This window comes from Mauremys mutica, chromosome 2 (assembly GCF_020497125.1).
Source record: "Mauremys mutica isolate MM-2020 ecotype Southern chromosome 2, ASM2049712v1, whole genome shotgun sequence".
Lineage (NCBI taxonomy): Eukaryota > Metazoa > Chordata > Testudines > Geoemydidae > Mauremys > Mauremys mutica.
In genome coordinates this window covers 6,753,532-6,769,463 of record NC_059073.1, presented here as the reverse complement: position 1 = coordinate 6,769,463, position 15,932 = coordinate 6,753,532, and the positions used below count along the sequence as shown (strand labels likewise).

At 42.6% G+C, this 15,932-nt stretch overlaps 1 protein-coding gene across 10 annotated transcripts in view; it reads right to left on the bottom strand.

Moving 5' to 3' along the window:
- Positions 1-4,726: 4,726 nt before the first annotated feature.
- The window catches only part of LOC123364796 (elongation factor 1-delta-like), a 34,735-nt gene continuing 23,529 nt past the window's right edge, over positions 4,727-15,932 (bottom strand). For 5 of the 10 annotated variants that reach the window (XM_045007196.1, XM_045007194.1, XM_045007195.1 and 2 more), the window contains 6 exons: positions 11,647-11,718; positions 9,268-9,367; positions 8,848-8,975; positions 7,466-7,735; positions 5,881-6,075; positions 4,727-4,824 (listed from right to left, as the gene is read on the bottom strand). In XM_045007196.1, coding sequence (XP_044863131.1) covers positions 4,786-4,824; positions 5,881-6,075; positions 7,466-7,735; positions 8,848-8,975; positions 9,268-9,367; positions 11,647-11,718 — 804 coding nt within the window. In that variant the 3' untranslated portion in view covers positions 4,727-4,785. The remainder of the gene's footprint in view (positions 4,825-5,880; positions 6,076-7,465; positions 7,736-8,847; positions 8,976-9,267; positions 9,368-11,646; positions 11,719-15,932) is intronic. The other 5 variants (XM_045007189.1, XM_045007192.1, XM_045007191.1 and 2 more) reach the window with 3 other exon arrangements.

The window sequence follows — 15,932 nt, the reverse complement described above, 5'->3', positions numbered from 1 at the left end:
GCTCAGAATTAGACAAAGTGCTCCAGCTGAGGCCTCATCAGTGCTGAGCAGAGTGGAACAATTAACTCCCATGTCTTACATACAACACTCCTCTTACTATGCCCCAGGATGTTGATGTGTATTCTGGTTGTGATCCATTACAACCCCCATCTCCTTTTCAGCAGTGCTACCGCCTAGCCAGTTATTCCCCATTGTGTAGTTGCACATTGGATTTTCCTTCCTAAGTGAAGTGCTTAGCACTTGTCTTTATTGAATTTCATCTGGTTGATTTCCGATCAATTCTCCAATTTGTCAAGCTAATTTTTTATTCTGATCTTACCCTCCAAAGTGCTTGCAGCACTTCTCAGCTTGGCATCACTGCAAATGTTATAAGCCCACAGAGTTTTGTTTCAGAAGATGGAGTGTATCTAACCTTTACACTTGAGAAGTATCACTTGGATATAAAAGCACCAAAGGACTCCCTGCAAAGGAGTGTTTAGTCACCACGAGGGACCTGCAGGAAATGAGACCCATGGTCTGAGGTGTACCTGCCTTTTATCTTCACTGCATTCTGACCCCATCCTACATGTTAGCCCCACCTCTGCTGCTTCCCAGAGCTCTCCCGGCACCTAGGTCTCTTTTCTGAGCCTTTCCTGCAACTCCTGTGCCAGAGCTCAATAAGGAGCATTTAGTACTTAGAGACTAGTATCAGAGGGGTAGCCATGTTAGTCTGGATCTGTAAAATGCGACAGAGAGTCCTGTGGCACCTTATAGACTAACAGACGGATTGGAGCATAAGCTTTTGTGACAAAGTGAGTATTCACCCATGAAAGCTTATGCTCCAATACGTCTGTTAGTCTATAAAGTGCCACAGGACTCTTTCATTCATTGGATTCATGATGATACCTGCTGAGTAAGACAAATGTATCAATCATTGATCAGATAGGTTTCCACAACTGGATTTCAGTTCGTAATTGCATCCGTAAGTAAAAGAGTCAAGAGCATCAAATATCAGAGGGGTAGCCGTGTTAGTCTGGTTCTGTAAAAGCAGCAAAGAATCCTGTGGCACCTTATAGACTAACAGACGTTTTGCAGCATGAGCTTTCGTGGGTGAATTTCACCCACGAAAGCTCATGCTGCAAAATGTCTGTTAGTCTATAAGGTGCCACAGGATTCTTTGCTGCTTTTAAAGAGCATCAAACACACCCTTCCCGAAGCTTCGCTCCACAGCTAACTTTGCTCTCAAATACACAAGCTCTCCAGCAAAAGCAAACATGAAGCTCAGGTGTTGAACACCCCCATTCCCACATTAAAATCAATAGACGCAGGTGCTTGGCACCTGTCAGGATTGGGCTGTTCATTAAATACAGAAGCTATATAATTTCTCAGGAGCCCCACACACCTCCATGGCAAGATCAACATGAAGTGCTCATTTAGGTAACAGAGAAACTACATTTATAAAGTTTGCAGACGATACCAAGCTGGGAGGGGTTGCAAATGCTTTGGAGGACAGGATTAGAATTCAAAATGGTCTTGATAAACTGGAGAAATGGTCTGAAGTAAGTAGGATGCATTTGTCCATACTGAATTTCAAAGTACTATACTTACGAAGGAACAATCAATTGCAGATATAAAATGGGAAATGACCGCCTAGGAAGGAATACTGCAGAAAAAGATCTGAGGGCTATAGTGGATTATCAGCTATATATGAATCAATGTAACACTGTTGCAAAAAAAAAAAAGGAGACATTCTAGGATGTATTAGCAGAAGTGTTGTAAACAAGACATAAGAAGTAATTCTTCCGCTCTACTCGGCCCTGATAAGACCTCAGCTTGAGTATTGTGTCTAGTTCTGGGCACCACACTTTGGGAAAGATGTGAAAAAATGGAAAAAGTCCAGAGACAAGCAACAAAAATGATTAAAGGTCTAGAAAAACCTATGAGGAAAGACTGAAAATATTTGGTTTGTCTAGTCTGGCAAAGAGAAAACTGAAGGGGGACGTGATAAGTCTTTTCATAAAAGGCTGTTATAAAGAGATGGGCGATAAATTGTTCTCCTTAATCACTGAGGACAAAACAAGAAGTAATGGGCTTAAACTAGTGCAGGGGAGACTTAGATTAGACATTAGGAAAAAAACCTTCCTAACTGTAAGGGAAGTTAAGCACCAGAACAAGTTACCTAGGGAGGTTGTGGAATCTCCATCATTGGAGGTTTTTTAAGAACCAGTTAAACACCTGTCAGGAATGGTCTAAATAATACTTAATCCTGCCTCAGTACAGAGGACTGGACTAGATGACCTATCGAGGTCCCTTCCAGACCTGCATTTCCACAAAATCTGTTTGGCTCTGCTGTCAGTAGACTAGGCTATATGGACGCAGGGGTAAGTTAACTGCATGGGAATTATGAAGAGGTCCCAAGAGAAGTCTTTAAGAGGAGTTTTTTAATATAGCAGCACTGCTTCTAGGTTAGGCTAACTATTTCAATTGATAACATTACTTCTCAATAAGAACGACTATACTGCGTCAGACCAAAGGTCCATCTAGCCCTGTCTTCCGACAGTGGCCAATGCCAGGTGCCCCAGAGAGAATGAACAGAACAGGGAATCATCAAGTGATCCATCCCCTGTCACCCATTCCCAGCTTCTGGCAAAGAGAGGCTAGACACCCCATCTCTGCCCATCCTGCCTAATAGCCATTGATGGACCTATCCTCCATAAATGTATCTAGTTCTTTTTTTGAGCCCTGTTATAGTCTTGGCCTTCACAACATCCTCTGGCAAAGAGTTCCACAGGTTGACTGAGAGTTGTGTGAAGAAATATTTCCTTTTGTTTTAAACCTGCTGCCTATTAATTTCATTCGGTGACCCCTAGTTCTTGTGTTATGAGAAGTAAATAACACTTCCTTATTTACTTTTTCCACACCAGTCATTTTATAGATTTTAATCATATCCCTCCTTAGTCATCTCTTTTCCAAGCCGCAAAGTCCCAGTCTTATTAATCTCATACAGAAGCCGTTCTATACCCCTAACCATTTTTATTGTCCTTTTCTGAACCTTTTCCAATTCCAATATATCTTTTTTGAGATGGGGTGACCACATCTGCACACCGTATTCAAGATGTGGGTGTACCCTGGATTTATACAGAGGCAATATAATCTTTTCTGTCTTATTATCTATCCTTTTCTTAATGATTCCCAACATTGTTCGCTTTTTTTTTTTTTTTTTTTTTTGACTGCCGCTGCACATTGAGTGGATGTTTTCAGAGAACTATCCACAATGACTCCAAGATCTTTCTTGAGTGGTAACAGCTAATTTAGACCCCATCATTTTATATGTACTGTTGGGATTATGTTTTCCAATGGTGACATGTACCCAGTCAATATGGGGATAGTTGAAATCCCCCATTATTGAACTTTTTATTTTAATAGCTTCTCTAATCTCCCTAAGCATTTCAATCACTATCGCCATCCTGGTCAGGTGGTCGGTAGTATATCCCTACTGCTATATTCTTGTTATTCAAGCATGGAATTACTATCCATAGAGATTCTATGGTACAGTTTGGTGACTGAAAGCAATATCAGAGTGTGAATACAGACACTAAGAGTCAGCCCCCTGATACCTGAGTCTATGCTCCTCCTGTCACACACAGTCCAACTAGAGTCATACTCGGAGTGTAATGCCAGAAGGTATCATTGGTCTAGGTTATCTAGTCTGATCTCCAGTACCTCATAGGCCAGCAACACCACTCAGCATCTACACACTAACCACAACCACCGAAACTAGACCAAAGCCCACAGGAGACTAGACTTAGTGCCACAGGCAAAGACTAAAAGGGACCGAGGTACACCAGTGCCCAAGGTCCTTGCAATGGCAGGGCAATGATTAAATGAGATATACCCAGATATTGCTGGCAAGTGACCCGCACCCACATGCTGCACGGGAAGGTGAAAAACACCAAAGTCACTGCCAGTTGGACCAGGGGTAATTCTTTCCCAACTTCATACGTGGTGATCAGTTAGACCCTGAGCATGTGAGCAAGAACCAGTCAGCTGTGCACTCAGGGGAGAGAGTGCTCACTGCCACCTCAGAGCCCTGGCCCTCCCTGCCCAACGTTCCATCTCCAGCTGTGGCCATCTCTGATGCTTCAGAGGAAGGAGATAAGGGGAGGTGTGACTCCTGCAGGTGGCAGGCAAATTCAAAGGACAGTTTCATGTTAAAGATTATTTGATTTTTTTAAAAACATGATTAAAGTAACTAGTGTGAATAAAGGCAGCTACTTTTTAAAGTTACTTAACAAGCCAGCAACACTGCTGAACTCAGAGCTGTTTTTAGCAGGTCTAAATAAATGAAACCCTAACATCTCTTTACTATTTCATGGCCAAGGCTCAGCACAATGAAATTTAACGTTATAAGTCTGGAAGATACAAATTACGAGCCTTACATTAGGTTACAATGTTTGTACACTCAGTTTAAGACTAAGGGAAACAATGAGGTCCTAACCCCTGCTTGGGTGAAGTGGAAGCATAAAATACAGCCAAGTACGATATATTTGTGGCTATTCACTCTGGGCTATTTTATAGGATCCCTTGTCATACCAGCTTGTCAATGACATTGGGGATGATAGTTGCCTTTCCCCTATTTTGCAGTTTTGTAAGCAATATGCACAAGAGACTCCTGGGATGTTGGCTACCACCTTCTCATCCCCTGTGCAACTGGCACACGTTGCAAGGAAAGTCACCCCACACCATCTGCACTCAAAATCTTGACCTTTTATTAGTTACAGTTCCAGAAAGGATAAACGTTAGCTCTTAGATCTTGTTGAAAGCCGCTATGTCGACACTCTGCACCTGAAATAGAAAAGAAATGCTGTTAAAGATCAGAAAACACATTCCAGAGATTTAAGATGTACAGAAAGCACATTTACTGGGGTGGTTTCTTGACAGAAGAAATTTGCTCTAACCACCCCCAAGTTTATAAAGCACAATCCTTTATTAAAAGACCATTTTTTAATCAGTCAACAATTAGTCCTGCGAATGGTTGTATTTTAGGATTGGGAGCTATATAACTATTAATGGCAATCAGGATCAGAACCCCATTGTGCTGGGGATTGTACAAATGGCAAGAAAAAGTTCCCACCCCAGAGAGCTTACAAATTAAAACTGGTTTCAGACTCACCCTATAGAAAGGGGATAAGTTCCATTCTTAATTATGGTCTGTGGGCCAGGATATAGTTTTAGGACTGCATACTCTCCTGAATCCACAGCAACCTCCCACTGATGTGAAAGGTTAGTTTGCACAGATCAAAAGGTAGGAGATAGTTCATTTACTACATAAAGGCTATGTTAATATTTGTCAATGCGCCGTGTCATCTTCAGGACCACTCAGTGGGGAAAAAAAACTAGCCTTCAGGATTGCCACTATTTCTGCTCTTTGTTTCTCTCCCTGTCCTTATCCTTGTGGGTCTCCTCTCTTCCCCACACAATAAGTCCCAATTCCACCTCTGCTGTAGACTTCATTCCACCTCACATCCATGTCCCATCCCAGCTGCTAAAACAATCAGTGACAAAATAGTGAATTGCTGTCCCTGAAGCATCAACACACTAAGCACCAGGAACTAGGCACCCCAATGAGTACAAGGGCAAGGGAGGTTCACACCTCTAAGCTATTGCTTCAGGCTGTCTGCAGGCTCTGGAACAGCATCCTTATACTCTTCATGTTTTCAGGGTTATCTTCACAAACATGGGGACTAAAAACTCAAGTCCCATCCCACCCTTGAAAGTTTAGATGATGCAGAACCTGAATATATTGTAGGCTGCAAACACATGAAGTGGATCAAAATCTGGGGTGTGGGTTTAAGGGCCCAGGTGTTTGAAAGCACCGCAAGGCACTAGAGGAGGACTTACATAGTCTTCAAACTTAGTGATCTCCTCCTCCAGTATGTCTGTTCCAACCTTGTCATCCTCCACTACGCACTGGATCTGGAGCTTCTTAATACCATAACCCACTGGAACCAACTTGGAGGCTCCCCAAACCAAGCCCTCCATCTGAATGGACCGGACGCACTCCTCCATCTTTGCCATGTCAGTTTCATCGTCCCACTAACAAAGCACAAAAAGGGAACTTAGAAGGTTTACCTACATTAGCTGTGGGACTGTCCATCAGGCCTGTGGACTTTGCAATCCTCATCAATGGAAGCTGAACTGGATCAACGTGGTACATATTCCAATTCCATACATACGTCAGCAACAAGGGGTTTAACACACTACCCTGTAGGGCTGCGATCAGGAAAGCAGCGAGGAGACGCGAGATAGAACTCTTCCATGCTCAACAGAGAACAAGACTGACAAAATCATGAATTCTACTTGTACCTGCCAATTTGCTAGGCAGTGCTCTAGTCAGTGATGAGCCAGTATTCAGCTCTTTCCACCCAGTTCTACCATCGGTCTCTGTTAACGAGTCCTTTCTTTGATGAAAGGAGCCTTTCCTAGAGGAATCATCTCTCAAGTTTGACTCTACATGAAGCGAGACCAAGTTACTGCAGATAGTCTGGATTCTGCTTACCTAGGGGGAAGTGTTCTTGGAATGATGCGTCACTTCTTCCATCTCAGGGTCTCAGTTTCAAGAACTAACTCTAAGCCCTTGATAGTTGGTAAAACTACTACTTAGCACTTATCTAGTTAGCCGGAAGTGTTGGGTAATCCTATACACTTTTGTTTCATTGTCATCTTGAGAGAGTTTGTGCTTTACTGATCACTAATCTGTGCTCGTATTTCAGGCTTTTATTCTCTATATGTGCGCTCTAACAGGTGCAAGTTTTTTCAAGGGCTTTTCCACACAGACACGTCATGCATGGCAAGCCAGGGTGTGAACATACAAACACTCTACCCTGTCACACACTAAGACTGAAACAGCAGTATGTCCAAGCGCTCTATGGAACTTTTAGTGCGTGGTAGCCGGGCCCACCTGCCCAGATTGCGCACAGCAGGCTAGAGAGCTACAGATTTACACCCCATCTTCCTACTCTCCAACTGACCACGTAAATAAGCCCCAAGAGAAGAAAGATCTTCCAGACCAGGGGTGATCAAACTGCAGCCCACAGAACATCTGCAACTGCCATCTTTAATATGGAGCAGAACTGCTCACAGATCCCATCATGCAATGCTCAATGCCGATCCAAACAACTGCATGCTGACAGGTTCTGTAATTTGTGCACCAGATCATCTACACAGGGCAGCTGCAGTCTGCAAGTTAGATGTAAATAGGGTGACAAGATGTCCTGATTTTATAGGGACAGTCCCGATTTTTGTGCCTTTTTCTTATAAAGACTTATATTACCCCCCACCCCCGTCCCGATTTTTCACACTTACTGTCTGGTCACCCTAGATGTAACCCACACACTCCTGCAATGTTACAATCATAATCTCAGGACAGACACCCCACTTTACAGCCAAAACAGTTGTTGTGTAAGGAATAGCTTAAGCTGCTTACAGGCTTGACATCCAGAAGGATGGAAGACTTGGCAATGAGGCCAGGCTTTTTAGACTTCTTCTCCGCATACTGGCGTAGTCGCTCTTCCCGAACTTTGGCAGCCTCCTGGTCTTCCTCTTCGTCCCCACTGCCAAATAGGTCAATGTCGTCATCCTCATCTTCGTCGTCAGCCTCGGATGGTCCTACTTTCTTTGCAGGTGGAGCAGAAGGGAGTTCCACTTTCTTTGGGGGAGCAGCAGGTGATTCCACCTTCTTCATTGGGGTGACATGCTTCATGGAAACAATGGGCAAAAGAGGGAGAAAATAAATCCAAGTGTAAAACAAAGCAGCAAACTCCACCCCCTATCACAGTTATGACTTGACTTGCCAAAACAAGGCTATGCCACCATCCAAAGGCATGAGCTCAAAGTCATGCAGCCAGGAGCTTGGTGCTTATATTCAAGGCACTCAATGGCCTGGGCCCAGCATAGCAAAAAGAGCCTAAGTGCCAGGCACATGTCTGCAGGTTGCCTTCTCTAAGCGGCATAGTAACATGTACACTTAAAAATAACCCCCAAAAGAAATTGCTCCAGCGTACAAACAATTCTTCTGTGGGCAAGGGAGGGAAGAGAGAGTGAACCACATTACGTAGGTTAATCTCACTGCTCGGTGCCCTACTGGAAGGCACTTTAAGGGTATGTCTGTGCAGCCAAGAAAAACCTGTGGCTGGCCTGTGCAGCCAACTCGGGCTCACAGGGCTCAGGCTGCAGGGCTGTTTCACAGCAATGAAACAGCTCCATGAACCAGAGTCATCTGGCACAGTCCAGCCGAGGGTTTTTCTTGGCTGTGTAGACGTACCCTCAGATACTGATGAAAGTACTATAAGAGTATTTATAGAATACAATACACAGGGGCAAAAGTTAGTTCCATTAAAGGTCTCCAATGCATCCTCCAAACTGGAGCAAGATGCAACGGGTAGAGGATACTCAGTTCCCAGAGATATTACTTTTTCCTACTCGATGCAAAGATTCTCACAAGGCTTCTGAGAACCAACAGGTCCCCAAGTCTGTCCATCTGTATAGGTCTCTCCTTGCTATATACCCAATAGGTACCAAGAAGCTTAGTTTACTTAGTGTGCTCTCATTTATACACAAGTGTAAATTACTGGCTTAGCATCACAGATTTTGGTGGACCTCTACAGATCTGTCCCAGCTGAGGATCTAGCCCATCACATATCCTCTTCACTGGGCCTGAAGCAGGAGAATCCGTGCTCTGCATCTGCACTTGGGCTGAGACGAGGAAGAAAGAGCAGCTCTAGAAGGCTCTGCTGGGGAGCCCTTGGCTAACACTTGTGGAGAGATCTCTTTTCTCTTAGTAGTTGGCATGAAGTATTCTAAACTGACCTGGCACCTTGAGGAGTTGATTACCTGGGTTGGCGGCGTTGCTGAGGGATGGTGAGAGGTGGAGGATTTTTCTAGTGTGTTCAGGCGAGTTTCCAGCTTGCAGATGGCCAGCTGAAGATCTGCAACAACTAGAAAAGGGAGAAAGAACTCTCTCATTTTACTGGTTCAACGCATGGCAGAAGATGCAGCAATTATTCTTTGGTAAGGTCAGGATGAGTTTGCTTTCACTCTAGGCAGGCTACCAAGCAAACTGCATCTATCCCAACTCAAGAGAAATCCTCACTCCAATGTTAACAAAACCACCAACAAAATACACACAATTCACAGGGCTTCACAACATTACATTGAGTGGTCAGCAAGATGTGCCTGCCACTAGCTGCCAAGTCCAATGTGTTTTCTTGCCAGAGATTTCTCACTTACCACTGTGGAGATTTTGGTTCTCCACCTCCAGGTTAGCTATTCTGGTGACGAGCTCATTTTGGTCACCACCAGGCCCAGCAGAAGAGGTCGTGCTTGCACTCTGCAACAAGGGAAACCAAGATGAAAAACTAGCCTGTTCACGCAGTTCTCAGACTAAGACAGACATGCTGCCTCTCTAAAGCAGGAAGGCAGAGACAACACTGGGAAAAAGGAGAAGAGATTTTACAGGCTAGCTAGAAAAGAGTCCTTTTGATCGCAAGCGTTTTAAAGCAAATGTTAAACACCAAAATCAGAACGTGAAAAAAATTCTGGTGGAGCTGGCAGGTTCAGAAGACCACCACATTTCTACAGTCCCAAACTGTGGACTACCTTAATATTTGCATCTCTAGCATCTTCCAAAACTTCTCTAGTGCACCTCAGAAAATTTACAAACATTACTTACACTAACACCCCTGCTAAGGAGCTAAAGAGCTTCCAATTACAGATAAGGAAACTGAGGTACAGATGGCTGAAGTGACTTGGCTAAGGTCATTCAGTAAATCAGTGGCAAGGGTAGGAATAGAACATAAGAACACAGAACTAGCAGAAGACTCAAATGAACAGCAAACCATTTTTTTCAGAAGCAGGAAGCCTGCCAAACCAGTGGGGCCACTGGACGATCGAGGGGCTAAAGGAGCACTAAAGAAAGACAAGGCCATTGTGGAGAAGCTAAATTAATTATTTGCATCGTCTTCGTTGCAGAGGATGTCAGGGAGATTCCCTTACCTGAGACATTCTTTTTAAATAAATCTGAAAACTTTCCCAGATTCAGGTGTCAACAGAGAAAGTTTTGGCACAAACTGATAAATTAAACAGTAACTGGTCACCAGGATCAGATGGGATTCACCCAAGGGTTCTGAAGGAATTCAAATATGAAACTGCAGAACTATTAACTGTGGTATGTAACCTATCGCCTAAATCTGCTTCTGTACCAGATGACTGGAGAACAGCTAACGTGATGCCGATTTTTAAAAAAGGCTCCAGAGGTAATCCTGACAATTGCAGGCCAGTAAGTCTAACTTCAGTACCAGGCAAGCTGATTGAAACTATAGTAAAGAACAGAATCATCAGACACATACATGAACAGGATTTGTTGGGGAAGTCAACATGGCTTTTGTAAAGGGAAATCCTGCCTCAATCTACTAGAATTCTTTGAGGGGGTCAAATATGTGGACAAGGATGATCCACTGGATATAGTGTACTTGGACTTTCAGAAAGCCTTTGACAAGGTCCCTCACCAAAGGCTCTTAAGCAAACTAAGCAATCATAGCATAAAGAGACAATTCTCTCATGAATCACTAACTGGTTAAAAGATAGGAAACAAAGGGTAAGAATACATGGTCAGTTTTCAGAATAGAGAGAAGTAAATAGTGGTGTCCACCAAGGATCTGTACCGGGATTGGTGCTGTTCAACATTCATAACGAATGATGGGTCACCTGATGAGTGCCCTGCTCTGTTCACTCCCTTTGAAGCATCTGGCACTGGCCACCGGAGGAAGACAGGATATTGGCCTAGATGGACCATTGGTCTGACCCAGTATGGCCATTCTTATATTCTCTGCAGTGAATTAGATAGTGGCCCAGGGGGACTCAGGAGACATGAGAACCATGTGTTCTTCTCTGCATTAGCCCCCCATGGTCTTGTGTCCAGGACACCAGGGATACTCCTGCAGATCTCCCCCCCCCCCCCAAGTTGCACAAACCAGTCTTGTGGCTGCCCTGCCATAGGTTGGCTCCCAAGCTTGGTGGGGGGGTCAGCAAAGGCTCGGACTGCTGTGAAGGGAGCAGGAAGAAGAGAGGAGCAGCGTCTATCTTTCATACAATCCCTTCCGGCTATAAGAGGAGCACACTTTGGAGAACACCAGATTCAGCCCTCAGCTAAAGATTACTGTTCTGACACAAGGCTTTGGGTTAATGGGCAGATCTTAGAAGAACCTCTCCCCCCCCCGCCCTCCTGGAGTGTGGCTTCCAGGTTGCACAAGATGCCTAAAACTCAAGTCTCATCCAAAGGGCAAACCACTCGCAATAGGCACAGGCTCTGACATATAGGTGCAGATCTGCAATCCAGGGCCTTTAGCTCAGAGGTGGGAGGGCTACCTACTGAGCCCTTAAGACCTATCTACTTTAACTATGAACACTGACAGTCTGCCCATGGCCAGGCTCCTGAGTGTCCAGCATAGCATTGGTGGCAAATGCACTGCAAGAATTCATCAAATCGCCTGGGGCCCATACACTTCAGCATGAAATTTTTGTCCAAACGGGGGCTGTTTCTTCCTCCAGTTTATTCACAAAAAACAGACAACCACTGGTTAGCTGTCCCCCATCCCCAACAGGACTTACAGTCAGGCGACCTGACCTTCTCTTGGATTGGGCAAGTGGGGCTTCTTGGGGGCTATCCAGAATGGTCTTGCGCTGGTAAGGGTGAAAGGTTTGGGGATTCAGGACAAGTATAATATGAAAAAGAAAGTAAGCATTTCACTCATGCTAGGGTGGGCATTCAAATACAGGCATCACACATGCATGCAGGAAAACCATTCAGATTCATCAGGACAGTGAGCCATATCTTCACAGAATCCACATCTAAAAACTCTGACCCGCTAAACAGAAAGATTCAAGTGGACGCGGAGGAAAACTACATTAAATCTTCCTAGTCAGCCTTGGCTTGAACTGCTGGGGTAAAATGCAGGTTGTATGCCAGGTATTCATATTGCCAGCTTCTAGTTACACATCCTAGTACTTCCCAGGAAGGTACAGTCGCTTGGTGACAGGACTAAGAATCAAGAAGTCTGGATTCTATCACCAGCCCTGACCTTGACTTGTAGTGTGATTTGGGACAATTTCCCTATCTACAAAACAATAAAAGCGCACTATATAAGTGCTTAATATCATTATATTATGTGACTTTTTATTGTCAAAGCATTGTAAAAATCAACTACCTCTTAGCGCTCTGGTACGACAGATAAGTATCCCCATTTTACAGACGGGAAACCAAGACACAGAGGATATGTCAACACAGCAATCAGAAGGCATGACTGAAGCATATGCAGGCATACACATGCTTGCTCATGAAGAACAGCAGTGAAGCCACGACAGTATGGGCTAGCCGCCCAAGTACGTACCCTGGGTCCCAGGTGGGATTATACTCTGACAGCTAGCCTGTAGCACTGCAGCTACACTGTCATTTTTAGCAAGCTAGCTCAGATATGCTTATATGTACTGCAATCACATCTCCTGAATGCCATATAGACATACCCAGATAAATTAACTAACTTCCTTAAAGTCAGACTGAATCAGCAGCAGTCAGGATTAACTCAGGAGTTCTCAGCTCCTAGCCAGAAGCAAAATCCAGGAGACCACACTCATTTCTCTCCTACAGAGAATAAAGCAGCAACATCTACACTAAGCAAAAAGCTCACATGACAAAAGTCAGCAAAGGCTTCCCCCCACCTTCCCAAATTGGTGTTGAAAACTAACTGCTAGCAAACACAGGACAACCAGGGTGAGCACGAGGTCATTTCCTAGTACAGACTCACTTGACAAGGCCACTGCTAGCCCAGCTCAGTAAACCACAAGGTTTTCAAGGCTAAAACTCATTGAAACCCTCAGCAGTTAGAACTCTTTCTGCTCTATTTACACCAACAGGTCTGAGAACAAAATATAGCTAGTTTAATTAAATGAGTGAACAAGGACAGTAGTCTCTTCCATACATTATTTAAACCCATTTTCTTCCCCTCTACCCATGTCACTGGCTCCAGATATGCGTTCGTTTTATTTAAAAATAAAAATAAAATAAAGATTTTTCTACCCCTAACGGTTATGAAGAGAACCTTAAAGACAGGAGCCAGATACGAACAAATACAGTGTTGTCTTCCTGAGTAGACATACAATCTGAAACAACAGCTCAGAGAAGTATCAATTGCTCCATTTGCCCCAAGGGGTTAAAAATTGAAACCTAAAGATGGCAGTTTAAATATCAGCATTGCTAACTGTTAGGGCTGTCAATTAATCACCGTTAACTCACACGATTAACTAAAAAAACCCTAATTGCAATTAAGCACAGTTTTTATCACACCGTTAAACCGAATACCAATTTAAATGTATTAAATATTTTTGGATATTTTTCTACATTTTCAAATATATTGATTTCAATTACAACACAGAGTACAAAGGTTTCAGAGTAGCAGCCGTCTTAGTCTGTATCTGCAAAAAGACTAGTCTCTAAGGTGCCATAAATACTCCTGTTCTTTTTACAGAATACAAAGTGTACAGTGCTCAGTTTTATATTTTTTATTACAAATATTGGCACTGTAAAAATTATAAAAGAAATAGCATTTTTCAATCCACCTCATACAACCACTGTAATACAATCTTTTTCCTGAAAGTGTAACTTACAAATGTAGGTTTTTTTGTTACATAACTGCACTCAAACAAAACAATGTAAAACTTGAGCTTTTTTTTATTTTATTTGAGTGCAGTTTTTTATATATAATATATAAATTCTACATTTGTAAGTTACACTTTCATGATAAAGAGATTGCACTACAGTACTTGTATGAGGTGAATTGAAAAATAATACACCTCTACCTCGATATAATGCTGTCCTCGGGAGCCAAAAAATCTTACCGCACTATAGGTGAAACCGCGTTATATCGAACTTGCTTTGATCCGCCGGAGTGCGCAGCCCAGCCCCACCCCTCCGGAGCACTGCTTTACTGTGTTATATCAGGTCGCGTTATATCGGGGTAGAGGTGTATTTCTTTTGTTTTTTACAGTGCAAATATTTAATCAAAAAATAAGAAGTGAGCACTATACACTTTGTAATCTGTGTTGTAATTAAAATCAATATATTTGAAAATGTAGAAAACATCCAAAAATATTTAAATAAATGGTATTCTATTATTAACAGTGTGATTAATCATGATTAGTTTTTTTTAATCGCTTGACAGCCCTACTATTTCCCTACTGATAGCTGGACATTTCTGCTAAAATTGTTATGCTCATGTCAGTCCCAAGACACCACTCATTTTTGGGGAAAGTCATTCAGTTGTATGAGAGGTTGGAGGAAGAGGAGTACTTACTTATTTCATGTTTCACAATGTGTTTGTACTGATCGATAATCGGACTTCAAACTTTACAGAGTCCTCACTGAGGAACAGTCAGAGTTTGGAAAAATATTCTAAGATTATGAAGTGATTGCAAGAAGTTTTGCTATTGCAGTTAAGCAATTATTTAAATGACATAAAAGCCTGTTGCAAACATTTTGTACTATACTGTGCCATAGGTTGTATTTTCTGTATGTATACATGGCTATATTTAACAGTTATGGAACTGTACAGCTCTACCAAGCTGGAGTAAGTTTGCTCCAACAGCCTTTTTTCCTGTTAAACAAGGAAATTAAAACTTGCATGGAGGCAACATTAAGGTTGAAAATATAAATACTAAAGCCAGAAAAAGAGAGTTGTGGGTTAACAAAAGTTACATCTGCAACCTGGGTACCTAGTAGGCGATTCAACAGTGCTGTGCAATTGAACAAGTTAATGTTCACTTCCTGTTTCACATTTGCAAAATTGTTGGATTAACAGTTTTGTATTTAATGTTAAAATGATATATTTTTAAGAGGGGAAATGTGCCCCCTCAATGTATGTACCTGGGAAAATGGGCACAGGAGTGCACAGGTTCTGTCAGGTGGGCATTCTGCAGAGTTACAAAGATCAGGAACAGAAAGACTGATGGACAGGCAAGGACATTCCAGGTTTTCAGGGATGCATAGTCAAGTACGTTTATTCCTATGTACAATCGAGTGTTTTTCCCTCTTACTTTTGATTAAAAGATTGCATTGGATTTCCTCTTGGCAAAAACAAACTGTAATGGATTCTATTAAGGATGAGAATTCAAATGCAAAAAAGGTAGACATTCAAAGATTAAGGTTCCCACAGCATCACTGACTTGGTCACTTGACCATGTTATCTGTAATATTTACAAATGTGGATATCTTCTGTTTGGGAACCTTAGTTTTCAGTTCCTGATTTCAATGGGGTTAAATGTTTAGCTTTAACAGGACATTTAATTAAGAGTGCTAAGAGCAGCACAGCAGTCTGCCTAATAAAATCTCACAAGGAAGAAATCTCAGCCTGCCTGGAGAAGCCTCAAGTAGGCATGTAAAAAATTCACAGGAGTTTTCCCTAGTTATGAAGTGAGGAATGTAGAAACCAGTCCTGTAGCTTTACCATAGGTCTCAACCATCTTACCCTTTCCAGTTTACAGATATTTGAAGTAGAACAAACTTTTGTAATGAAGAGTTTAAAAAGATAACCCTAGCACCAAGCTGAATGAGACATCCCTCTGTTACAAAATGCAGGGACACTGCAGAACTTTCTTTCTAGCCTCAAGCAGCTGCAGAATCGAAATGCAATGGCAACAGAATGAAAATGCATACATGGCAGAATACACAGAAACTTAGATTTTCCCTTTTCCAAACAGCACTGTGGATCTCACAACAAATGACCCACTCAGTATTACTCTGAGAAGTACATACATAATACAGGAATCTACCCTGCCTGTCTTCAATGTAACACAAAACTGCCCGCTTACAAATAGTTATCACTACACTAACTTGAATACGGTAC